We start from the raw sequence: 27011 nt of genomic DNA, 5'->3' as shown, positions 1-27011 counted from the left end.
GTTTTTAACTTACCAGGAAGTGTTATCGAGCCGACCGCTTTCAGTTTCATGAGGGCTGAATGAACTCTCACTCTCAGAATCATCTGACCCGTCAGAGTAAAGACAAGATCTATGTTCATGTGAATTTCCAGCTATCGGTTCGAATTGATAGGGTCTAACGTCACATCTCTGTGAAACATCGGGAATATCACTGTCGATGATGTCCATTTCGGTAACCTGTTTACATTAGATTCCCAAGCGCTGGCTCCTTGGAAAGTTTTTGTGACGTCACGGGTCACGTGACCACCTAGCTCATTAACGAATCCTTGTTTTACGCTGATGTATAGAAAAACTTGAATAATGTGATGATTTTCACATTTTTGACGCCCTGCAGTGATTTAGATGGCATTTCTTATGTCCTTTATACATAATTATGCCCAGGTAAAAATCCATGTCCCATATCCTTTAAGTATTGAGTACTAGTACTGATACCACATGGATATACTGGAATAAATACATGGCGAACCTGAGATGAAATGGTCACTGCACAGGCGCCAGTGATCGTTCTTTCCAGTCGGTACCCATGCCTTGTTGTTGTTGTTGTTTGGATCGGCCTGACTGATAGCAGCAATCCATTTTGCATGCCTGTCAGGGTCCCGTGGCAGCCTATGAAACTTTCTTCCCGATTTCTGACCTCTCCTGTTGTGGCATTTATATGCCATACAACTCTCCGGCTTTGTGGCACGGTAATATTTGCAGATTTGGGCGAAAAACAACGAAAGTCAGTGTCGGTAAATTGCGATGGTGGAAATATGGCGTTTGACCTACAAGATGGCGTCTGTTTACAATCTGGATCGGCTGTGACGTCACATGCAAGTGGACTATTCACATATTGCAGTTTCTTTCAATTCAGTTGCATTTTACCAGAGTTATGGCATAGTTGCCAGCGGGGGATATTGTGCTCTCGTGTATTATTATTTTTTTTTTGGGCTGGGTGCTGGAAAACCCAAAAAGGCAAATCAGGTCAATTTGAGCCAGGACCATACAGTGGGAAAGCTATCTGCTGTCTGATGTGAACAAAACTCTTGACCTGTATGTGCATGATTTTATGCATTGCACTGCTGCCACCTGATTGGCTGACTGAATAATTAAATGAATGATCAGGTGCGGCCAGCATTGTGGTGTAATGATTAGCACTGTTTCCTCACAGCAAGAAGGTCCTGGGTTCGAGACCAGTGGCCGGCGAGGGCCTTTCTGTGTGGAGTTTGCATGTTCTCCCCGTGTCCGCGTGGGTTTCCTCCGGGTGCTTCAGTTTCCCTCACAGTCCAAAGACATGCAGGTTAGGTTAACTGGTGACTCTAAATTGACCGTAGGTGTGAATGTGAGTGTGAATGGTTGTTTGTCTCTGTGTCAGCCCTGCGATGACCTGGCGACTTGTCCAGGGTGTACCCTGCCTCTCGCCCATAGTCTGCTGGGATAGGCTCCAGCTTGCCTGCGACCCTGTAGAACAGGATAAGTGGCTATAGATAATGGATGGATGGATGGATGGATGATCAGGTGCACAGGTGTCCTTATTAAAGTGCCCAGTGAGTGTATCTGCGTCTGAATATACAGACTTTCATACTATTAGTATACAAAAGGCATTATTTCAGGTGTCTGAATCCTCAGGAGGCATTTAATGGTACCTGGATGATCTACGACATCTGTAGTATGCAAACGTCCCACACTGTGCTATACTACGCTATCCCATAGTTCAGCTGGTGCCTCCGAATAACCGAAAAAGAAGAATTTCCCTGGGGAAAAACAGAAAAAAGATGGCTGTCCAAAGTGAAGCCAGTTGATGCAGTGGTGTAGAAATGTATGAGGAATTGTTTAAACATTTCTGCTGCTGTAGAAATCTGGTTTGTTTTTTTTTCTTAATTTGCAGCATATGTGGGTCTACATCATCTGTGAACACCCTGGTCAGATGGTCATCCGAATTGTGTCCTTACGACTCGCTCACATACTCGTAGAACGTACTAGATTTAGAAGAAGACAAGAAGCCATTTTATTTATCACATGTACACTCAAGTACAAACTTAAGCACAGTGACGTGTTTCCTCTGCATTTAACCCATCTGAAGCAGTGAACACACACATGCACACACAAGTGAGCAATGAGCACACACACACATACCCGGAGCAGTGGGCAGCTATGCTACAGCACCGGGGGAGCAGTCGGGGGTTAGGTGCCTCGCTCAAGGCCATTTCAGCCCAAGGCTTGTAGTACTTGAGTCTGACTCGTGCCCTGATTTTAAGGACTCGTGATTCGACTTGGACTTGAGCAATGATGACTCGGACTCGGACTCATGCATTAACTGCATTAAATTGGAGACGAGGACTTGGATTTTTTCTTTATTTTTTGTAACATGTTATAATAATTTGGCATAAGATATTTGTATCTACATTAATTTTGTACTAATTTCATGCAAGAGTATCACACCTGCGCGCCTTGGCGCGTGCATCAGATAGACTCTCGGGCGCGCTCCGGACAGTGCATGCGCCAAGCGGACTCTCGTGCGCACTGTAAACGACTCGCACCTGCACAGGATTACGGTGCAATCAGCACGCCTATATAAAAACTGTGAAAACACACTTACTTTGCGAAGTATTGAGTTGCGTTGCTGACACATTACCGAGCCTTATTTCCTTGTTTGGTTTCCTGATTCCTGATTTCCTTTTTTTCGTCTTTGATTCTGCCGAGTCTATGATAGCCTGTTTGTGTCTCGCTCGACCTGTTGCCTGTTTCACTGTTTTACGATTTTGCCTGCTGTTCTGGATTGTTTATCTGTCTTCACTTGTATTAATAAACAAACACTTAGGTCTGTCTCCCAACCATCTCTGACAGAATACTTCACACTCCCTGACAAAGAGAGTGCACATTCACCTGTTCATACATCATGTTCAGGAACAAACTAATGTTAACGGCGCTAAAACAGCCACCATCAAATGGTGCGGTTGGAGTGTTGGACTCGGATCAATAGTGGACTCGACTCAGATTTTTCTTTAATGACTTGGACTTGATTCGGACTTCAACAGTGGGGACTTGAGACTGGACTCGGACTCAAGGTTTAGTGACTCGGCTACCGCACTGCTTCAGTCCAACCTTCAAGCCAAGGCCACCCCATGTTCACCTAACCTGCATGTCTTTGGACTGTGGGGGAAACCGGAACACCCAGAGGAAACCATACATGTCAAACTTTGGTCAATCAAACCTGTATAACCAACCTCCAAAATCCGTATTTCCCTTATAAAATCCGTATAAGATGCAAATTAAAATAATTTACCTAAAATTTGAATGATAATTAACAATGATATATCCCAGTTACTTTTTATTCAATATTAAAAACAATAAACCTTCAGAATGAATACAAAGCCCCAATGTTTGAGAAAAACACAAAGTGTTATCAGCGTAGTTACGAAGGAAATACTTCGTTGTTTGGAGACAGGTTTCACCGAGCGGCTATTATGTACAAGACTTCATATTAGCCACAAAGTCAGGAAAATCTGTTCGTAAAATTGTTATAATGACCAAATACAATGAAAAGTATTTTTCCAGTCTCACCTGTGAAAGGTAATCCCATGTGATCTCGTTTGGACGGTAAACCTGTTGGTACAGTTAAACGCAGCACATGAATGAGGCATCTTTATTCTCGGCTACTGTCTAGACGCTATACCAGAGACGGATGAAGAATCTCCACTTTGCCACATCCAATATGGCGACGAGGATGACGTATGATTCTACGCAGAAGGCGGCGTCTATGTTTATATGTCTATGACTTCACGGTTGGCGGGATTCTCGCAATGCGGTGTGCGCATGATCAAAAGTGGAACGAAGTCTCGCTACCACAAGATAACACGCGATTTCATAAGACTCTTTACTGGCTGGCTGTGGTGTACAGTACGTTTGTAAATGTTATGCGCTCTTTTATCATCGTGGGAATTGATTATAGCTCTAAATAAATATTGAAGTTTTTTTAAAGAATCCGTATAACTTTATTTGTGCGCCCGTATACTACGTTTATTGAATCAAATCCGTATAAAATACGGACATTCCGTATAGGTTGACATGTATGGGAAACCCACACAGACATGGGGAGAACATGCAAACTCCACACAGAAAGGCCTTCATCAGCCACTGGGCTGGAACCCAGAACCTTCTTGCTGTGAGGTGACAGTGCTAACCACTACACCACCATTACAGCCAGATAGGAGGTACTTAACCATCATGAGTACATACTGAGTATTCAGATGCAGCCTTTGTCTTCAGATTATGTCATTTTACTTCGCTTCTTGTCTTGGGTTCTTTTAAAACAAATTTCTTGTCATGTTTGTGGGTTTTGTCTTTTTTTTTGTTAAATTGTTGGCAAGTTGTTGCAGCACGCATCCAACGCCACTTTAAACCGACAGCATTGCTGTATGAGTGCCTGTATTATGCACTCAGTGACAATGCTATTGTGCTGCTATGAGTCACTTTTTACTACTGATCTTGCTACTACACCTCTCCATCTGTCTTTCTACCCAAATTGCAAAAGAGTGCGCAGTCTATAGTGTTCCAGATGAGTGTGCACTGGTTTCTTCCATTTGCTATTGTTCTGTTGTCCTGTTTAGCATGCATTCTCCTGACTTTGTGTAGTCTGACGTACGGTACTGTGCTACTATATTGTGTGCCACTCCATGATCCTGCAGGAACAACATTTCTTTCCAGTGTGTTCAAGTTATATAGATGAACGACAACAAAACCCATTCGACTTAACAACACCTGTCACCAGTTAGTTATTGCTTTGCATATCGTGAGGAAAGACCCGAGACAATGGAAGACAAGATCGTTTCTGTTGTTTAAGAAGATTATTTTTTCCGGAAAAGTTTGTTTGTCATGAGAACTCGTTATTCCTCCTTGGCATCCACACCCACCTGAAACGTTTGATATTTCGAGTGATGCTTTTGAAGCTCGCTGCATGTTGCATTCCCCCTCGTCAGTCACTCCTCGTCCTTTGAACTGGTTCCCCTGAGCCTTTCGACTATTAGGAGTCCATGGCGTGAAGTTAGAGGAGTAGATTCAGCATGCTGTGTTGTACAGCTGCACAGAAGGATGAGGTTACAGGAACTGACCTCGGAGCAGCAAAGAGACGAGATGGAAGGAGTGACCATTTTGCATAGATGAATTTTTCCCTCCAACGCTCTGATTGAGGAAATTGATTTCTGCAGATCTCATGGAGGACCGTGGCTGCTTGTGCCAATTCTCAATCTGCATGAAATGAGTTGCGCGACCTTCTTTCCAAATGTGAACGGTGAAAAACTGAGCTGGCCATGCTTCCAGCTTGATAGTGAAACAGGAGACGCTGCTTTACTGCATATCTCTTTATTTTTTTGCCAAAGAAAATAGGAAAAGGTTTATTCCTTACATGTGTGCTTCATATTATATAATGTAGTAGTTACCTTTTCTTTATTTTTTATTTTTTTCATTCACTGAACTGAATTTAGCTGATCGAGGTGAAATATGATCAGAGACTAAATGAAGCCATGGTCATTGCTTCGATTAGCAGATTAGGTTGTAACATGAGGCGTTTAATGTTTCCTCTCTAAACATTGCTTGTTTTATTTTTGGAATATAAGAAGTTTTTTTTTTTTTTCAGAAGGACATTATTTACATCAGTTTCCCTGTGAGTTGTTCCATGTTGCATTATCGTGGGCTACACAGTACCACATTTCAGCTTTTGTCCCAAAACAGCTCTGAGGCAAGTTGTCTCTTATAATATTGCTTTATTTTCTGCAGTTCTTGAGAAGTATTTTTCTGTGAAATTTAATATCTTAAAGCCTTTCTTTTATTCTGAAACAAAAATAGTATATTTTAGTGCATTCCCAAAGTACATTAAGTCCATTTATACCACAGAGTTGTTGACGTCTCAGAAGTTGATATTGATATGCCTGTTCTTATACGTTATTGTTGCTGTAGCAACAGCTCATTCATAGTCACTGAAATGGCGGATGTGCCATATAATCTAAGACTAGGAATAAACAGTTTACAAATATTTGTTAATTAGCAAAGATATATAATGTTTTGAGGGGTGGCACAGTCGTGTAGCGGTTAGCGCTGTCACCTCACAGCAAGAAGGTCCGGGTTCGAGCCCTGTGGCCGGCGAGGGCCTTTCTGTGCGGAGTTTGCATGTTCTCCCCGTGTCCTCGTGGGTTTCCTCCGGGTGCTCCGGTTTCCCCCACAGTCCGAAGACATGCAGGTTAGGTTAACTGGTGACTCTAAATTGACCGTAGGTGTGAATGTGAGTGTGAATGGTTGTCTGTGTCTATGTGTCAGCCCTGTGATGACCTGGCGACTTGTCCAGGGTGTACCCCGGCTTTCGCCTGTAGTCAGCTGGGATAGGCTCCAGCTTGCCTGCGACCCTGTAGAACAGGATAAAGCGGCTAGAGATAATGAGATGAGATGAGAATGAGATATAATGTTTTGATATCGGGGCAGCCCTGTGATGACCTGGCGACTTGTCCAGGGTGTACCCCGCCTCTCACCCATAGTCAGCTGGGATAGGCTCCAGCTTGCCTGCGACCCTGTCGAACAGGATAAGCGGCTACAGGTAATGGATGGATGGATATCAGGGGCTCGACGTTAACTTTTTAATCCATCTGTCCAGTCGGGTTAAGCAGCAAGATTTTTCACTTGTCCTGACCATAACCTTTTTATTACCATGTATTTACTAGTTCAACAAAAGGAAAGTGATAAACAAAGTTTATCAAAAAGAGCTATAGTTATGATAACCATTATGCTTTAATGATTTATAATTTTTCAACAATACCGTTACAGTTAAAGTTTGAGTTAACAAAAAACTATCCAAAGCCCCATCTTGGTGCGTGTGTGTCAGATGCGCGAGGGAGGCAAATGTAAGTGCAGAAGTGTTTATTATAATACAGTGCGATCTATACGTAGAGTGCATGAAACACACACAAAAGCAAACAGTCCAAATCAGCAGGCAAGGTCATGAAGAAGAAAACAGGCAAAAGATTGATCGAGGTGCAAACAGAATGTCATAGGCAAAAGGATGACGAGAACTAGAACCAGGAACAGGAGTCGAGAAACTGGGAAAACCACAAACACGGGAAACAAGGCTCGGTAATGCGCACTGAACGTGGCGTAATACTTTGCATCGTCCTTGCATCAGTGCAGTCCTTAAATAGCCCAACACTTAGTTCATTAATTGAGAACAGGTGCGCCTTGTTCACGGCGCGCGTGCTGGAGCTCACTCAGCGTACGCGCAGCCCGAGGCGCGCCTTTTGGTGCACGCGCCACAGCACGCAGGACTGACAGTGTGTTGTTCTAACCCATTACCTGATCTCTAGTTTTAAGAGTTTGACTCACCCAAATTCAAAACTTCTGGAAGAAATAAAGTTACATCTTGATTAATCCAGTAAGACTTGAAGTAGAAATTAATTTAAAGAAATGAAACTGAAAGAAAACAAGTTGGACATGATAAGAATGACAGAATCGTGTTGTGAATGAAAACAAACTGTGAGTGAGTTTGGCACTGTCGTAAAATTCTGGCAAAATACTTTACGATGGGATTTGTGTTGGTTAATGTGTACCACAAAAAAAAAAAAATACAATGAATGTCCAAATGAAATGAAGATTCACCACGGATATTTATTTTATTGAGGTATTTGATTGTCATTTCTCCAATTTCGATGAATTCAAAGTCTAATAATCTATAATTAGATATTACAACATGGTTATTTTTACACACACACACACACACACACACACACACACACACACACACACACACACACACACACACCTGCTGTACTTGGCTTCCCTAGAATTTCCTAAACAACAACACGGCCAGATTGAGGTGACTGAACGAGTTTTGTTGGAACTTTATTGATATGACTCTTGAATAATTACTATATAAATGATGATTTTTAAACCAATATTCAACTCGTCCCATTGGACAGGCAGATGCAGATTTAACTCGTCCGGACCAAACATTTGGTTGTCCCGGACAATCGGACTATCATTAATGTCGAGCCCTGGATATGATGAAGCTTTCTATATGGAGACATTTGTTATGACAGGAGTCTCAGATGTCTGTGCTTTGTAACAGAAAACGGAAAGTTTTCTATCACAGGAAAATATTAATGACAGAGGACTTTACACTTTCTGGATAACATTTCCTTGGTAACACTGACATCAAGGGCGGCACGGTGGTGTAGTGGTTAGCGCTGTCGCCTCACAGCAAGAAGGTCCGGGTTCGAGCCCCATAGCCGGCGAGGGCCTTTCTGTGTGGAGTTTGCATGTTCTCCCCGTGTCCGCGTGGGTTTCCTCCGGGTGCTCCGGTTTCCCCCACAGTCCAAAGACATGCAGGTTAGGTTAACTGGTGACTCTAAATTGACCGTAGGTGTGAATGTGAGTGTGAATGGTTGTCTGTGTCTATGTGTCAGCCCTGTGATGACCTGGCGACTTGTCCAGGGTGTACCCCGCCTCTCGGCCATAGTCAGCTGGGATAGGCTCCAGCTTGCCTGCGATCCTGTAGAACAGGATAAAGCGGCTACAGATAATGAGATGAGATGAGACACTGACATCAAAATGAAGTTAAAAAGAGAGACTGATGAGGACATGGCTGTTTCTACTGTAGATGTTATAGTATAAGTGATAACAGGAACTAACTTGTTTTTTGGAAATTCTACAACATGAAATATAACCATAAATGATTAAAAGACCAAAGTGTCCATGAATAAATTAGAAAATTGCAGGATCAAGCTGTTATTGAATATAAGTGAGTGAATGAAGAATAAAATGTTTTGTGAGTGGATAAAAAGCTAATACAGATTATTCTATTCACATTCATTGGATATGAGCAAGCGCATGCTCTGCTTGGCTACTCTACTACTAGGCTATCAGCTCATATACCGTGAGTAAAGAAAAACAAAATGGTGGAGCATGTTGCTGAACCAACCGAGGACGAAATAAAAACTCGACTCGAAAACAAAACCCCAAAAATAAAAAAGCAACAAAATATGGAATAAAAGTATTTGATGGTAAGAATGTATTTTTGAAAATTTTTTTCAATAATTATTATTATTATTATAGCATTTTTCACAAATTGCTATTGTCATTTCACCGGTTTGTTTACATTCTAAGCGGAAATGTTTTTGTGGGACGTTTTGTATAAAGTTTCGATTTATCGGATTTGCTAAAAATAAAAATGCTCTGTTTCTCAAAATCCAATGAATGTGGATAGAATAAAACAGTTATTCCATTCAGTCTCACCGTACCTGGCTTATAGCCAACTCGGCGCTAGGCGTCTTGTCAGCTATCAGCTCATGTACGACTCGATTTTGTGGAATAACTGTTAAATATAATAAGAACCCAATATACTGTAAGGAGACAAATGTATCTGTTTGATCAAAAATGTTATATATTACTAGCCTATTTAAAGTTAAAATAATAGCTTACTAATAGGCATCTACTGTACTTATCTTAGGTTCATACTTAGAAATGCTAGTGAATTAAATAAAACGAGTATAATTTCTTTACACTTAAGGAACTTCATTAGTGTATTGGTAGTAAACTAGGACAAACTAGCAGTATTATTTTTGGAAGAAAATATTTCTCAGTATCTCAAATCTTCACCCTCCTTTAAAACGCTGTTAGAACATTTAAGCCACGTTAGTCAGTCAAGATCAGAACGGATTCCTCATGTAGCTGTTGGGGAGTGAAAAAATAGAAAGAGAGGGAAAAATAAGAAAAACTCGTCACGCTTGCTCCAAGGCCTGGGCATTACTTCTGTTCAGCCACCAGAGAACTGCTGACTTTGGTTTCTATTAATCATGCTTATGTTCTTTTTTTTTTTTGTACCCAGCATGTTTTTATTTATTTGCTTACTGGTCTTTGGCTGTGGTCGTTCCTCAGATGGAGGATTAGCCGAATTAGCTCAGGCTGAATTGAAAGCTCATTATTATGGATTTGAAGGCTTCTTTTGAACAATGCAAGTCTGCTATAGTGGCTACAGTCCAAAAACACCCTTCTGGGCCTGAATGTGTGCCTCCACCACACACAAACACGTGCGCGCGCGCGCGCACACACACACACACACACACACACAAACGTGCGCGCGCACATACACACGCTATAAAACCACACTGGGCCACATTAAAGCCACCACCATTAGCCACAAAGAATAACCGTGTACGGAGCTATGAACCTAAAATATCGCTCTGTCTATTATTAGTCTTTTGGCAGTCTGTTGCTAGGTGCAAAGCGGTCTTGACTCTGCATAAGTACTTACCAAAGTAATATCTATGTAATTAAGGAGAGTTACAGAAAGGAGACTTGCATGATTTCCCCTGTTCAGCCCATTTGATTTTGCATTTCATTGATTCGAATCTTTTGGTTTTGGTTTTCCAAATATTTTGGAAATGAGATTTGTAGTATGATGGTACAAGTTCTTATTTTAGCTTCAAAACCCACATGTGTATTGTAGATATTATTAGCTCAAAAATCTTTATTTATCGTCCGTCTGAATCTGTTAGTTTGTCTGTCATCTGCTGTCCGTTGGCAGAATTGAAGGTAGCATTTCATGCTTTCAATGAGGAGGCATCCAGGCTTGGGCTCCATATCAACTGGTCCAAGACCAAGCTCATGCATATAGGTGACGGTCCTGACCCACCACCAATCATCATTGGCACCGATCATGTTGAATTCGTTATTTGTTTACCTGGGATTGGAAGTCGCCAAAAACGGTGACCTCCTCACTGAGATCAATAGACGACGTGGACTGGCGGTGGATGTCAGGAGACCACTCTGGAGACTACATGACATCTCCTGATGCACCAAGCTATGGGTCTACAACGCTGCAGTTTTGTCTGTACTTGGCCACCCATGTTCTCGGCTTCGAGACCCGTGCTCTCAGGACTATTGAGGGTGTGTGTTAGTACAACCATGTCTCCAACAAGGAGCTCCGCCAGAGACCTAACCAACCAAATATCCTCCGCACTATCACACAACACTGTGTTCGTTGGCTTAGATACGTACACACAGGCGACCACCCCACAAGAGCCATTTATGATGTTTGAGTTGTCAGCGGTGGGATGGAGACGCTCTCGCAGCCGACCACACACCAATTGGAATGATATCATTCGTCAAAACCTCCAGCAGATCAGTTTGAGGCTGGAGGACATCCCGGGACACAGTCAAGACCGTGAGCGATGGTGGAGTTTGGTGGCACTGGTGAGCTCAACGCCATGCTGGCATGAGGTTTAGGAGGAGGAGGAGGAGTCATCCATGTAATGCATTCCTTCATATCAAAACGACAGACATGCATCGATTTCAAAATGACTGTAATTACATTTTATCAGGCTGAAATCAAAATCTGTCATTCAGCTTTGTTCATGTGGCATTATGCATGACAAATACAGTCTTTCATGACTTGATACTGGATATGAAACATGAGCTGGGCTGCAGAATCAACTATCAGAAATGGTGCAATATTTGGAACTAAGATGAATTAAGCTTTCTATTGAATGAAACATGCTTTTACAGCAGATCCCACACGGAAGTCCTCTTTGCTTCTGCTGTTATTAAATTGCCTTGGTTTAAAGCAGCTCTTTGCCTTTGGCTATAGAAAAGAGTTCCACCTTCATTATAGCATAATTGTTCCAGGTAGCATAAACAAATAAAAATGTGAGGCTCTTTTTTCTTTTGTTCCGTGTTATTTTGTGCCATCTAAACCTTCTGTCACCTCCGCATGATTGTGTACACATTGTGAACCCCAGAGCGACTCGTGTGGTTTTGATTGATAGAGACTATAAATGTAAAAACAAGCATTTTGCAGATGTTAAAGTCAAATAGTCTGACACAACACTGTGTGTGTCGTAGAAATCATTCCATTTGCGAGTTACACAGCCTAAGTTTCATAAATGTAAAGACCTCAAGGTTCCCTGAACTTTTTTTTGATTAACACTGAGTGGAAATGTATGCAAAAACAAGCCCACCAAGGAAAAAAGATAACATTAGAATAATAAAAGTGTGATCATCTAATTGCAAATCAAAAGAGAAGTGAGCGTTATTAGTCGTCTCTCTTGCACTTCCATCTCCTTGGATGATTGTTAGAAAAACTGCAGTAACGATAAAGAATGCATTCTACCTCTGCAAACGTCAACCATTCTGCCTCAACCGTAATTAATGTGTTACCTCAGCTTGGAAATAATCACTGAATGATGATAGCATTGCCAGTAAAGCTAATCCTGAGGCTAAATTTTGTGCTACTTGTGTGGTACACCAATTATACAGAGCAGCCATTATAGAGGCTGTAGTAGTCAGGTAAACAGCGGCCATCTTGTTTCTTAAACAAGAAGCTATTAAAAATGCTACTGGTGTTAGAGTTTGTTTGAGTTTTATATGTTTCCAGATTCATATTTTATCTGAATGTTAGCATTTCGTTAGTCAGGTTTCATTAGGGGCGGCATGGTGGTGTAGTGGTTAGCGCTGTCGCCTCACAGCAAGAAGGTCCGGGTTCGAGCCCCGTGGCCAGCGAGGGCCTTTCTGTGTGGAGTTTGCATGTTGTCCCCGTGTCTGCGTGGGTTTCCTCCGGGTGCTCTGGTTTCCCCCACAGTCCAAAGACATGCAGGTTAGGTTAACTGGTGACTCTAAACCCATGTTTACATTAGACCGTATCAGCGGATCATCAGATTAACGTTTTTAAAACGATTAGTGTGCACACAGCAACACCAATACACGATTTGCGTGCACACAGCAACGCCAATACACGGATATGCTCGGCTCCGCAGGCATCCTGCGCTCCAAATCACTCCGCCCTGAACAGCGAGTGCCCTCTGGAGGGTGCGCACTCCGGCCTTGCACAGCTCACAGAGCACGCGAGTGAAGTGAACAAGCAGTGATTCGGGACTGAGCCGCTGTGTGTGTGATCCCAGCGCACATCACTTACCACTTGCAAGTGGAAGGATGGCAAGCCTAAAGACAATCATAACTACACAATGGGAAGTATTTGCATGAGTATTTGCAGTATTTTCATACTTTTATACTCTTTAATGAAAGGTGATACAAGGCGGAAGTCCGCGCCGTTTTTCAGCAGTTGCGTCACATGACCAACGCCAGCGAATCAGGAAGGTGGATGTCACAGTGACGTTGTCCAATGAGATGCCAGCTAGAGCTCAGCACAGCGTATCCGCGTATTCTGAATGTTTACACAGCACCGGAGCTGACACGATCTGGATTGAATACGTGGACGCTGGCGGATTCCCGTTTCCCGGTGTTTCCAGGCGGTTTAATGTAAACGGACAGTGCATCCGCGAAGAAAACGAGACAGATACGGTCTAATGTAAACGTAGCCTTCATTGACCGTAGGTGTGAGTGTGAATGGTTGTCTGTGTCGATGTGTCAGCCCTGTGATGACCTGGCGACTTGTCCAGGGTGTACCCTGCCTTTCGCCCATAGTCAGCTGGGATAGGCTCCAGCTTGCCAGCAACTCTGTAGAACAGGATAAAGCGGCTAGAGATAATGAGATGAGGTTTCATTAGTTTACTTTTTGTTTCTAGTGCAGTTGCTAAATAGCTTATAGGCTAATAGCTTGAATTAGCATGGAGCACTAGCAATACTGGTCAGAGCTTTTCTCCCGTTATTGTTTATCTCCATTTTTTAGGTCAAAATTGTATAAAAAAATCACTATGGAGTGTGAAAAGGTTCCAACCTTTTGTATTTTGTCCATTTTTGAAAGCTGGGCAAGTGTAACTCCAGCTTGAAGCACATCAGGGAAAATGGCTGCCGCTGTGGTGTAGGCTCTTCATATATTCCCTCTTATTTTTCTCCATTCTCCCCCAGAGGACAAAATGTAGCACCACTGCCTTGTGGAAAGTAGCCTCATCTCTCAGCTGTATGGATTGCTTGGTTTTTACAAGGTACACGAGCTGTGCCAGCGGCCTGTCCTAAGTGAAGAAAGCAGCGAAAAAGCTTCCCTGCGAGCGAGCGAGCGCATCCTCTGCCTCTTTTCCATTATCACTCAGAGACACGGCAGTTTTTGTGCTGACTGGTAAAGATGGCTTTGGCCAAGACTCATCAACAAATGCCTGATAAGGAATAAATGAACTGGCAGAATTATCTGTAATGAGTCAGCGCAGTAGCTCTCATTAGCAGGTCGACGAGCGAACCCAATGCAAATCGCGTATCAATCAAAGGCAAGCTTTTAGACAAAGGGCGTTGGGTGAGATTACAGATTCTGTTTCTGCCATGAATCCTGTCATCATTTATTTTTCCTGTTCCTGCCTGAAGACGGTGACACAGAATGTTTCACTTCCCCAAATGTGGTGAATTTTGATATTTGTATTGGAGTTTTGCATCCATCCAAAGAGCTCAGCGATATAGTAAATGTAGTATCTTGCAGTGATGTTTGAGACAAAATGGGACAAAAGGAACGCCCTTATTATCTTCTTTGACTCATATTAATCCTTTAACATCTTTATCAGATACTTATGCTGTTAAACTGACTTCATTTTTCCCATCGAGTAATGCTGATAATATAGGTTGAAGTGATATTGTTGTAATTTGTTGGCACAAAGCAACACGAAAAGGGTTTTTCTTTGCTTTTGTGATAGACTCGGCACAAATATACAATAGCTGGATCAATAGACTCTCCCTGATGGTGGCTTAACCAGCTGCAGCAGGCTGAGATTGGTCTTGTTATCAGATGTTCAGAGCCAAACACAGATGCTTAGAAAGCAAAGCATGCCTGTGATACATGTGTAGCATTTAATTCCAGCCGAACACATCCCCTTGTGATGAGGAGGTAAATACACAGCATGATTCAATTAGCTTTTACTAACACAAGGTTTATACATTGAAAACTTTTCTCTTCGATACACAGTAAGGTCGTCACTTGTGTGTCTTTTTGGGAAATCGAGTTGGTAGGTTTTGCCCAATCCTGTTTACAGACAGGCTCAAAAACCTCCTTGGTGGAGGTAATAATGGAGCCGGTCAGTGTTATAAAAGTATTGGCACCTGTGTGTTGTGTAGGGCTGCAACAAAAGATTATTTTGATAGTCGAATAATCTGTCGACTACTGAAACAAATAATCAGTTATTCGGATTGTGTATCACCCAATAACCAAATAACTCTTTGTGGCAGTGGGGGCGTGGTCAAGCGTCGGTCTGTGACCGGAGGGCGGAGTCAGGGAAGGTAAGTGGCAGAATCACTACACCTGATGGGAATTAACCTGTGTTTGTGTGTCTTCCCAGCAACCACGCCCTATATAAGGAGAGAGAGAGCAGAGGAAGAGAGCTCTCCCGAACCAGATGACTTATGTGTGTGTGTATGCATGTGGCTGGGAGAGTGTATGTTTGTCACTGAAAAGTGCAGAAATAAAGAGTTTTGGAAACTCAGTTCTGGCCTGCCGTACCTCTGTGCTCCACCCACCCGTTCAAAGTTCTACAGTGGTGCTGAAACCTGGAACCCGAGCACAGAGGAGAACAGCCCCATGGAGTCCTCCCCCTTCGCAGACCTGATCCACGCCCTCACCACGGCCCAACAGAGCCAGCACCAGGCGCTGCTCGCCCTCCAAAAGGAGCAAGAACAACGGTTCGAGGCCCTGGTGCTGGCGCAACAGGAAGATCGTCAGGCGTTCCGGCACCTCCTCGCATCGGCAGGGTCCCCCATCTCCACCGCTGCGGGCCCACTCCACCTCACCCTAACAAAGATGGGCCCGCACGACGACCCAGAGGCCTTCCTCATGCTCTTTGAACAAGCAGCAGAGGCCTCGGGGTGGCCGGTGGAACAGAGCGCCTCCTCCCCCTGATAACGGGCGAGGCGCATCTGGCCGCGCTACAGCTCCCCGCCGACAGCTGGCTGGTCTACGCGGACCTGCGCCGGGCCATCCTCCAGCGTGTGGGGCGCACCCCCGAACAACATCTTCAGCTCTTCCGCACTCTGTGCCTAGAGGAGGTCGGCTGCCCGTTCGCGTTTGGCCAGCAACATCGGGATGCCTGCAGGCGGTGGCTGAGGGCTGACAACCGCGACGCCGAAGGAGTCGTCGACCTGGTGGCACTGGAGCAGTTCATCGTGCAACTTCCCAAAGGAATGGCAGAGTGGGTCCAGTGTCATTGCCCGGCGTCGCTGGATCAGGCCATCGAGTTGGCGGAGGATCATTTGGCGGCTGTTCCCGCGGCAGGATCACAGATCCCCTCTTCGCTTCTCTCCTCTCGCTCTCTCTCCCCATCCCCTTCTGTGTCTCGTCCTTGCCCCGTTCCCCCACCACGAAGGCGGGGTCCGGCTCCCTCACAGCTGGTCCGCCGAACCCACGTTGTCCTCCCGTTTCCCGCTTCCGTGTCTGTCTCCCCCCCCCTCAGGTGAGTGAGCCCCAGAGTACTGGTGCAGAAAGAAAGCCCGGGCCGGTTTGCTGGCGCTGTGGGGAGCCGGGGCACCTCCAGCATCAATGCTCGGCAAAGGAGGTGGGCGCGGTGGTCCGGATTCCCAACGCGCCAGGAGCCGCCCTCGATCGGGCCGGAGCGTATTGCATACCGGTGAGAATCCAAGGGGATACATATCAGGCATTGGTGAACTCTGGCTGTAATCAGACCTCAATTCACCAAAGCCTGATGCAAAACGAGGCATTGGGGGGAGCACAGGGGGTGAAGGTGTTGTGTGTGCACAGGGATGTTCACAGCTACCCTTTAGTGTCGGTCCACATTTTTTTCAGAGGGGAAAAATTTAGTGTAAAGGCGGCGGTTAATCCTCGCCTCACCCACTCGATAATTTTGGGGACTGATTGACCGGGATTCGGGGAGTTAATGAGTCATTTAGTAAAGAGTGGGTCCTGCCATAGTTCAGCAGGGGGAGGTCCCGGTGTCGCATTGGCGGGAGCAGCTGTCACAGAGCCGTCTACGTCATCTCCGCGTCAGAGTGAGGAGCTGCCGGCTCCTCCTCCCTCTCTCGGGGAATCTATCGCGGATTTTCCGTTAGAGCAGTCGCGAGACGAGACTCTGTGGCATGCGTTTGACCAAGTGAGAGTAATCGATGGTCAAACACTCCAGCCAAACGCCACCCCGTCCTTCCCCTATTTTTCTTATGAAAGACAGGTTATACCGAGTGACGCAGGACACTCAGACTAAAGAACAAATCAAGCAGCTCTTGATTCCAAAAAGCCGCCGGGAATTGGTATTCCAGGCGGCTCACTTTAATCCCATGGCTGGACACTTAGGGCGGGATAAAACACTAGCCCGAATAATGGCCCGGTTCTATTGGCCAGGGATTTGCAGCGATGTCCGTAGGTGGTGTACAGCGTGCCGCAAATGCCAGTTAGTAAATTCAGCGGCCATTCCAGAAGCGCCTTTGCGCCCTCTCCCATTAATCGAGACCCCGTTCGAAAGGATTGGGATGGATCTTGTCAGGCCATTAGATCGGTCAACACGAGGGTACCGCTTTATACTAGTTCTAGTGGACTATGCAACATGATACCCAGAAGCAGTGCCTCTTCACAATATCTCAGCACACAGTATTGCGGAAGTGCTCTTCCGTGTCATCTCCCGAGTTGGAATCCCCAAAGAGATTCTGACTGATCAAGGCAGCTCGTTTATGTCACGAACACTGAGCGAACTTTATGGGTTATTGGGTATTAAGCCGATCCTCACCAGCGTTTATCACCCACAAATGGACGGTTTAGTCGAACGATTCAGTTGCACCCTCAAAAATATAATTAAGAAATTCGTAAGCGAGGATGCACGTAATTGGGATAAATGGCTTGAACCCTTGTTGTTTGCAGTGCAAGAGGTCCCACAAGCCTCCACAGGGTTCTCCCCGTTCGAATTGTTATATGGGCGTAAGCTGCATGGCATTTTAGACGTGCTGCAAGAAAATTGGGAGGAGGGACCTTCACCAAGTAAAAATGAAATTCAATACGTTATTGACCTGCACGCAAAACTTCACACACCTAACCCAGGAGAATTTGCGGCAGGCCCAAGAACGGCAAGCTCACCTGTACAACAGGGGTACGCGCCTTAGGGAGTTCGCACCGGGAGATAAAGTACTCGTACTGTTGCCCACATCGAGCGCCAAATTGGTCGCCAAGTGGCAAGGACCCTTTGAGGTCACACGGCGAGTTGGGGACGTCGACTATGAGGTGAGGCGAACAGACAGGGGTGGGGCGCTACAGATTTACCACCTCAATCTGCTCAAACTCTGGAACGAGGAGGTCCCCGTGGCGTTGGTGTCGGTGGTTCCGGAGAAGGCGGAGCTGGGGCCAGAGGTTCAAAAGGGAGCATTGGCATCGCGTGCCTCTCCGGTCCCCTGTGGAGACCACCTCTCCCCAACACAACTCGCAGAGGTTGCCCAGTTACAGACCGAATTTTCAGACGTGTTCTCGCCCCTGCCCGGCCGCACCGACCTCATAGAGCACCACATTGAGACGCCTCCGGGGGTGGTAGTGCGTAGCCGCCCTTACAGGCTACCCGAACACAAGAAAAAAAGTGGTTTGGGAAGAACTCGAGGCCATGCTCGAAATGGGCATCTTCGAGGAGTCCCACAGCGACTGGAGCAGCCCGGTGGTCTTGTTACCCAAGGCTGACGGGTCGGTCCGGTTCTGTGTAGACTATAGAAAAGTCACCGTGGTGTCTAAATTCGACACGTACCCAATGCCTCATATTGATGAGTTGCTCGATTGACTAGGCACGGCTCGCTTTTACTCGACACTGGATTTAACAAAGGGTTATTGGCAGATCCCCTTGACTCCATTATCCCGAGAAAAAACAGCCTTTTCCAAACCGTTCGGCTTACACCAGTTTGTCACACTTCCTTTTGGGCTGTTTGGAGCGCCCGCTACGTTTCAGCGGCTGATGGATAGGGTCCTCCGCCCCCACGCCACCTATGCGGCGGCGTACCTTGACGACATCATTATTTATAGTAATGACTGGCCGCGGCACCTACAACATCTGAGGGCTGTCCTTAGGTCGCTGAGGTGGGCGGGTCTCACTGCCAACCCGAAGAAGTGTGCGATTGGGTGGGTGGAAGTACGGTATCTGGGCTTCCACTTGGGCAATGGACAGGTGCGTCCCCAAATTAACAAGACGGCAGCGATTGCGGCCTGCCTGAGGCCCAAGACCAAAAAGGGGGTGAGACAGTTCCTGGGGCTGGCTGGCTATTATCGTAGGTTTATACCTAATTATTCGGACGTCACCAGCCCGCTGACTGATCTCACTAAAAAGGGGGCACCAGATCCGGTTCAGTGGACGGAGCAATGCCAGCGGGCTTTTTCTGAGGTAAAGGCTGCACTGTGTGGGGGGGCCACTGTTACACTCCCCTGACTTTTCTCTCCCTTTTATATTGCAGACAGACACGTCGGACAGAGGGCTGGGGGCTGTTTTGTCCCAGGAGGTGGAGGGGGAGGCTCGCCCAGTGCTATACATAAGTCGGAAGCTGTCAGTGCGTGAGGGGCGCTACAGCACCATAGAGAAGGAGTGCCTGGCCATCAAGTGGGCGGTCCTCACCCTCCATTACTACCTGCTGGGATGCCCTTTCACCCTCTGTTCGGACCACACGCCCCTCCAGTGGCTCCACCGCATGAAGGATGCCAACGCGCGGATCACCCGTTGGTATCTGGCACTCCAACCCTTTAGCTTCAAGGTGGTCCACAGGCCGGGGGCGCAGATGGTCGTGGCGGACTTCCTCTCCCGTCGGGGGGAGTCGGCTGCGGGCCGGACGGCTGCCCGGCCTGAGTCGGGCGGTGGGGGTATGTGGCAGTGGGGGCGTGGTCAAGCGTCGGTCTGTGACCGGAGGGCGGAGTCAGGGAAGGTAAGTAGCAGAATCACTACACCTGATGGGAATTAACCTGTCTTTGTACCTGTGTTTGTGTGTCTTCCCAGCAACCATGCCCTATATAAGGAGAGAGAGAGCAGAGGAAGAGAGCTCTCCCGAACCAGATGACTTATGTGTGTGTGTATGCGTGTGGCTGGGAGAGTGTATGTTTGTCACTGAAAAGTGCAGAAATAAAGAGTTTTGGAAACTCAGTTCTGGCCTGCTGTACCTCTGTGCTCCACCCACCCGTTCAAAGTTCTACACTCTTATTTAGCTATCAACTTTTAAATTTAGCTTGAGGTTGTTTTATGCACGTATTAACGATAACAGTAAACATGAATACCATCCATCCATCCATTATCCGTAACCATTTATCCTGTGCAGGGTCACGGGCAAGCTGGAGCCTGTCCCAGCTGACTATGGGCGAGAGGCGGGGTACACCCTGGACAAGTCGCGAGGTCATCGCAGGGCTGACACTTAAGGCCAATTTATGCTGACAACGCAGTCCTCGCAGATGGCGTCGCAGATGGCGTCTGCGTAGCCCCCCCCCTTCGCAGACGCTCTGCGCGCACCTCCCAAAAATTGTGACCAGCGCAGAAGCCTCGCAGACAGCGTCGCAGACAAGCGGGCTCTGATTGGTCCACTCTACATCCGCTGTACACGCACTTCCGCTTCCCTACTTTCCCGGTTTGGTTTGTTTTCACTACCGCCATTTTTAAAAACACGAGCGAAGATGGAGCAGCACGAAGAGTGGTTGATCGAGGAAATGAGGAAGTACATACATCTATACGACTCCAGTTCTAGTCATTATAAGTAACCGGAGGATAAACACTCCACTAACCACACCCACCAACTACTCCTAGCGATTTCGCGACTTCGCGCCCCCTTGCATTGTGGCGCAACATCGGAATAACATCGCACACACCTATTACTCCCCGCTCAACGATAAATTACAACTGTCTGCGAAAAGCTATCTGCGAAAGCCTTGTCGCAAGAGCATGCAGAGGCCCTTAGAGGCAAACAACCATTCACACTCACATTCACACCTACGGTCAATTTAGAGCCTCCAATTAGCCTAACCTTCATGTCTTTGGACTGTGGGGGGGAAACCGGAGCACCCGGAGGAAACCCACGCGGACACGGGGAGAACATGCAAACTCCACACAGAAAGGCCTCCGTCCGTTGGCCACTGGGCTCGAACCCAGGACCTTGCTGTGAGGCGACAGTGCTAACCACTACACCGCCGTGCCGTCCTAAGCATGAATACTAAATTCAAAAATTCAATCTTTGAATAAACTTTCCTGCTGATACAAAAGATAAATAAAAATTCCAATACCCATTTTTCCTGTTACAATTTAAAACCAAGGATGAACAAAGTAGCAGCAGTAAAATAAGAAAACTAAACCAGTTTTCCCTTAATCAAGTAAATCAAACAATCCATCTAATGTTACACAGTGAGGATAGAAACCTGCATTCTGTGCTTTGTGCATTCTGCTGTCTCCACTCTGTTGCGACTAAATTAGGCTACAATCACAGTTCTGTATTCAAATAGAGGAAAGTCAGCATCCCCACATGCTCTTGTGAGAGGCTCGCTGTCTTCTGAGAGCAGATAAAAATACTCCTGTCAAATTTCCCATACCACCAAGCACCCCTATTTCCTTGTAGTGGTCCAGCCACCTGGTTTCTCACCAGAAACAGAAAGTATCCGTGGAATTGAATGGCGGGGAGTGAAACTGGATATGGAGTTGTTTTACGAAGTTTTAACCAATAACTGAAAATATTTTAATAGCCAATGTCAGGGTTTGCATTTCTTGATACTGGATAATGTTCATACAGATGAGAGGTGAACATAACAAAGCTTAAGGATGGAATATTTCGGTTTACACACAAAGTAAAATGCCGGTAGGTTTTTCCCTGCACTTCTAAAACAATTTAATTTATTAAAATGTAGTTAATCTACAGTGGTGCTTGAAAGTTTGTGAACCCTTTAGAATTTTCTATATTTCTGCATAAATATGACCTAAAACATCATCAGATTTTCACACAAGTCCTAAAAGTAGATAAAGAGAATCCAGTTAAACAAATGAGACAAAAATTATACTTTCTCATTTATTTATTGAGGAAAATGATCCAATATTACATATCTGTGAGTGGCAAAAGTATGTGAACCTCTAGGATTAGCAGTTAATTTGAAGGTGAAATTAGAGTCAGGTGTTTTCAATCAATGGGATGACAATCAGGTGTGAGTGGACACCCTGTTTTATTTAAAGAACAGGGATCTATCAAAGTCTGATCTTCACAACACATGTTTGTGGAAGTGCATCATGGCACGAACAACGGAGATTTCTGGGGACCTCAGAAAAAGCGTTGTTGATGCTCATCAGGCTGGAAAAGGTTACAAAACCATCTCTAAAGAGTTTGGACTCCACCAATCCACAGTCAGACAGATTGTGTAGAAATGGAGGAAATTCAAGACCATTGTTACCCTCCCCAGGAGTGGTCGACCAACAAAGATCACTCCAAGAGCAAGGCGTGTAATAGTTGGCGAGGTCACAAAAGACCCCAGGGTAACTTCTAAGCAACTGAAGGCCTCTCTCACATTGGTTAATGTTCATGAGTCCACCATCAGGAGAACACTGAACAACAATGGTGTGCATGGCAGGGTTGTAAGGAGAAAGCCACTGCTCTCCAAAAAGAACATTGCTGCTCATCTGCAGTTTGCTAAAGATCACGTGGACAATCCAGAAGGCTATTGGAAAAATGTTTTGTGGACAGATGAGACCAAAATAGAACTTTTTGGTTTAAATGAGAAACTATTGAACATCATGGACGATGCCATTCACCCTCTGCACACCATCATCAGCAACCAGAGGAGTCTGTTCAGTGACAGAATGCTCCTTCCCAAGTGCAGAATTAACAGACTCAAAAACTCCTTTGTCCCTCACGCCATCAGACTGTACAACTCTTCTCTGGGGGGGAGGAGGGGTAACAGGAGGACAGAGGACGGGAAGGAGCAGTAGCCTAGCCTGACAAAAAGCAATACTGGACAATGTGCAATATAATGTGCAATATAAAGTGCAATGTCTCTCGTGCTGCCCCCCCCCTTCTTTTTTCCTTCCTCCTCCCCCCTTCCTCTCGTCCCCATATCTTATTCTTTTTATATTTGTATATGTAAATACTTAATTTATTTTAATTTATCTAGAAGTTTTCCTCTATTTCTTTTCTCAGTTTATCTGTAATGATGCTGCTGGAATCTTAATTTCCCTGAGGGAACCCTCCCAAAGGGATCAATAAAGTTTTATCTAATCTAATCTAAGTTATGTTTGGAGAAAGGAAAACTCTGCATTCCAGCATAAGAACCTTATCCCATCTATGAAACATGGTGGTGGTAGTATCATGGTTTGGGCCTGTTTTGCTGCATCTGGGCCAGGACGGCTTGCCATCATTGATGGAACAATGAATTCTGAATTATACCAGCGAATTGTAAAGGAAAATGTCAGGACATCTGTCAGTGAACTGAATCTCAAGAGAAGGTGGGTCATGCAGCAAGACAATGACCCTAAGCACACAAGTCGTTCTACCAAAGAATGGTTAAAGAAGAATAAAGTTAATGTTTTGGAATGGCCAAGTCAAAGTCCTGACCTTAATCCAATCAAAATATTGTGGAAGGACCTGAAGCGAGCAGTTCATGTGAGGAAACCCACCAACATCCCAGAGTTGAAACTGTTCTGTATGGAGGAACGGGCTAAAATTCCTCCAAGCCGGTGTGCAGGACTGATCAACAGTTACCGGAAACGTTTAGTTGCAGTTATTGCTGCACAAGGGGGTCACACCACATACTGAAAGCAAAGGTTCACATACTTTTGCCACTCACAGATATGTAATATTGGATCATTTTCCTCAATACTAAATAAATGACCAAGTGTAATATTTTTGTCTCATTTGTTTAACTGGGTTTGCTTTATCTACTTTTAGGACTTGTGTGAAAATCTGATGATGTTTTCGGTCATATTTATGCAGAAATATAGAAAATTCTAAAGGGTTCACAAACTTTCACACACCACTGTATAGCAAATGATGATAAATCACACAATGAACAGTGAAACAGTACAGGAAGAGTAGCAGCAGTTCAGCTCGTAATTGTTTGTCGGCAAACAACTTACTGTGCGTCACAGCTCCGTCCGTGACACTCCATTTAAGAAATCTACATTAAAGCCATATTTTTGTTTTGATTCTAGAATCCTATGTAGATATGGAAATGCACATTGAAATGCGCTCTAAATAAATGTCTCCCCTCTATCTGTCCTGCGTCACAATAAATGGAGATGTTAGTTATTCTGGCTGTCACTTTTTTTCCCCAAAAGTCAAGTTTTGACGAGAATAAATAAGCCCATAAATCATTCACTTTGGCCACACACATAAACAGGAGGTGTCAGTATAATTATTTGCAATTTAGTGAGAAAATATCAAATTCTCCTGACATCTGCAAACTTGTGCAGTCAGCAGCAACACTATCTCCAGCCATAAACGTCGCCATGACATTACAACAACAATGCAATGTTTAAAATTGTAAATGGTATTTAGACTGTGAACAGGTTCGTTGTGAAGAATAGGGTGTTACTTACGTCTCAGTTAGAGCTCATTAAATGAAGGCTTTTAACATTACCTAACTAGATCGCTAACTAACTTACCGAGATGGACCTTCTTCATCCAGTGAGCCGACGTGCTTCCTCTTCACATGCTCTAACATCGAGGATGTGTTTCTATGCTAGCTCAGGGTCAGCTTTACAAATTGTGCAATTCACAACCTTGTTTCAGAGTTCAGTGTGAAATGCTCCCACACTTTAGAGGGTTTTGAAGCTGCCATCATGCTTTTGTTAACTTCTTTCCAGTAGTTGGTAATGTCAAAGCATTCCGAGTTAGTGTGAAAATGATGTGCACGTGATGATGTCACCAACTAATCGACTATTAAATGAGTTGGCGGCAGCTAATTTGGTTGTCGACTTTAGTCAACTGAGTCGATTAATCTTTGCATCCTTAGTGTTGTATTGTAATGCCCAGTCCCTTGACATAATGTCCTAACTTTGAGCGAGAGAGAGAGAGAATGGGAAACGTGATGGTGCTCTTCTGATCTGAGAACAAAGAGAGCTCCTGAACCTCATATTTGAATGGACTATCACAGAATGGATTTTTGCCCGTGTCAGCCTGGTCCTGTCAGGCGAGCCGAGTGTAAACACGAATAGACGACACGGAGAAAGATCAGACGAATGCACAGTTTGAGGTGAAGCTTGGCAGTGAGCCGAAATGCTTTGTGTACTGAATCACACACACTGTGCTGTTTGCCTATAAATAATATTATAATTTGTATTGGTTTATTATTCTACACTCACTGGCCACTTTATTAGGAACTCCCATCCACCTGCTGTTTGATGCAGTTCTCTAATCAGCCGATCCCTCGACAGCAGCACAATGCATCAAATCATGCAGATACAAATCAAGAGCTTCAGTTAATGTTCACTTCAAACACAAGAATGGGGAAAAATTGTGATCTCAAAGTGTGACTTTCACTGTGGCATGGGTGTTGGTTTGAGCCACATGGACTGGTTTGAGTATTTCAGAAACTGCCAGAGGTGGAAAGAGTACTAAAATATTATACTCAAGTACAAGTACTGTTACTCTGATGAAATTTTACTTAAGTACAAATAAAGTTACCAGACAAAAAATCTACTCAAGTAAAAGTAAAAAGTAGATCATTTAAAATGTACTTTGAGTAAAAGTAAAACGTTACTTTTAACAATGGGTGTTTTCTGCCTCCATTGTGTTGTGCAAAAATGAAAAAGAAGAGGAAACAAGGATATATGTACATCTCAACCCAGATGTTTTATTTAAAGGAAGTGTATCAAATTGAATGCTTAGGATAATGCTGCATTAAAACTGAGACAAACAAAAAAGGTCAATGCACACAGTCATGTCGTTTACATCGCCCTGACCACACACAAAGCATTGTACACGAAATATGAGAGTGAAATGTTGCACCAAAATCTCGTAGCTTGCCTGTGTGCACTGTGTGTTATTGAACAATTCAATTCAAACATTATTTGTTTTGCTTAGTATTCCTTTCTGGCCTATTGGATGTAGAATGGTAGGAGGACTGATCACATCAGGTTGGCGAGCTAACTTGCTTGCATGATTAGCCAACCGAATAACAGACTAGTTACCGTTATGTTACAGTACCAACAGGTTGCTACTTCAACATTAGCAATGCCATCCACTATTTTTGGAATATAACCAGCCTATTGTCGGTTTTACTATGGAAAGGAAACATTATGATGATGCCAATGACAATACTTACCTCAACATGCTTGCGCAGATTAGACGTCGAATTTTTGTATGCTGCAATGGTTGTCTTCTTGGGCACACATAATCTGCATTGCATAATGAAACCCTTTTCTCTACGAAGCTGAAGTGATCACGTATGTAGGGCCAGGGGTGCACTTCATTACTGGAAGAAATTGCGTTTTCTGCAGGGTCGTCCACCACAGGTTCCTCGGTCTCCTTCATGTCCGCAGGGGCGCTTTATCAACACCCGTGGCCCAGGGGCTAGGCCCCTCATAGGCTACCTGTCAACCCTACCCTTACCGTTGGCCAGGAAAACACTCTTATTTTATTTGCAATACGTGTCAAGCATTTACAGTGTAAGCGCGTAATTAGCCTAGAAGCCTACGATAGGTTACGTTTGGCTCAGCGTAGCTGCGCAAGGCCCACACTCACATCGCTCAACACATCCGACCACAGAGGGAGAGAAGAACGCGCGCATTATCATTACAGAGCCGGTTCTGATTATTACCACGGACAGGACAGTGATACTGCGTAACTTTCACGCAGGGGCATGGCCAGAGATAACCACACAAGCGCGCGTGCGCTTATGTAGACCTATGTGTTGTAAACATAAAACACACACACCTACAGACAAGTCCTTTTAAAAAATAAAATACATAAAAATAGCTCGGCGGCATGAAAACAACATTCACTGCAAGACAAGGTGCCCTAGAATCGCCATCAGTTTTTAAATATCTATATGGACTTTGTTGTCAGGATTGCACAGCATGAGATATCAAAACTGTACCCAGATACAGGCTTCAAGTTCAGATATTGCATTACAAATGAGGTATCCACAAGAGAAATGCGTACGAAAG

At 44.8% G+C, this 27011-nt stretch overlaps 1 protein-coding gene across 4 annotated transcripts in view; it reads left to right on the top strand.

The window, feature by feature from the left end:
- Positions 1-27011, top strand: part of tenm4 (teneurin transmembrane protein 4) — a 353388-nt gene that overhangs the window by 38641 nt on the left and 287736 nt on the right. For 2 of the 4 annotated variants that reach the window (XM_060944153.1, XM_060944154.1), the window contains exon 2: positions 20983-20996. The exons of the other annotated variants lie outside the window; for them this stretch is intronic. In XM_060944153.1, coding sequence (XP_060800136.1) covers positions 20983-20996 — 14 coding nt within the window. The remainder of the gene's footprint in view (positions 1-20982; positions 20997-27011) is intronic. 4 annotated transcript variants of the gene reach the window in all.

The sequence above is a fragment of the Neoarius graeffei genome, chromosome 17, assembly GCF_027579695.1.
Source record: "Neoarius graeffei isolate fNeoGra1 chromosome 17, fNeoGra1.pri, whole genome shotgun sequence".
Classification (NCBI taxonomy): Eukaryota; Metazoa; Chordata; class Actinopteri; order Siluriformes; family Ariidae; genus Neoarius; species Neoarius graeffei.
The sequence above is the reverse complement of the archived record's forward strand: the minus strand, read 5'-3'. Positions and strand labels throughout refer to the sequence as shown.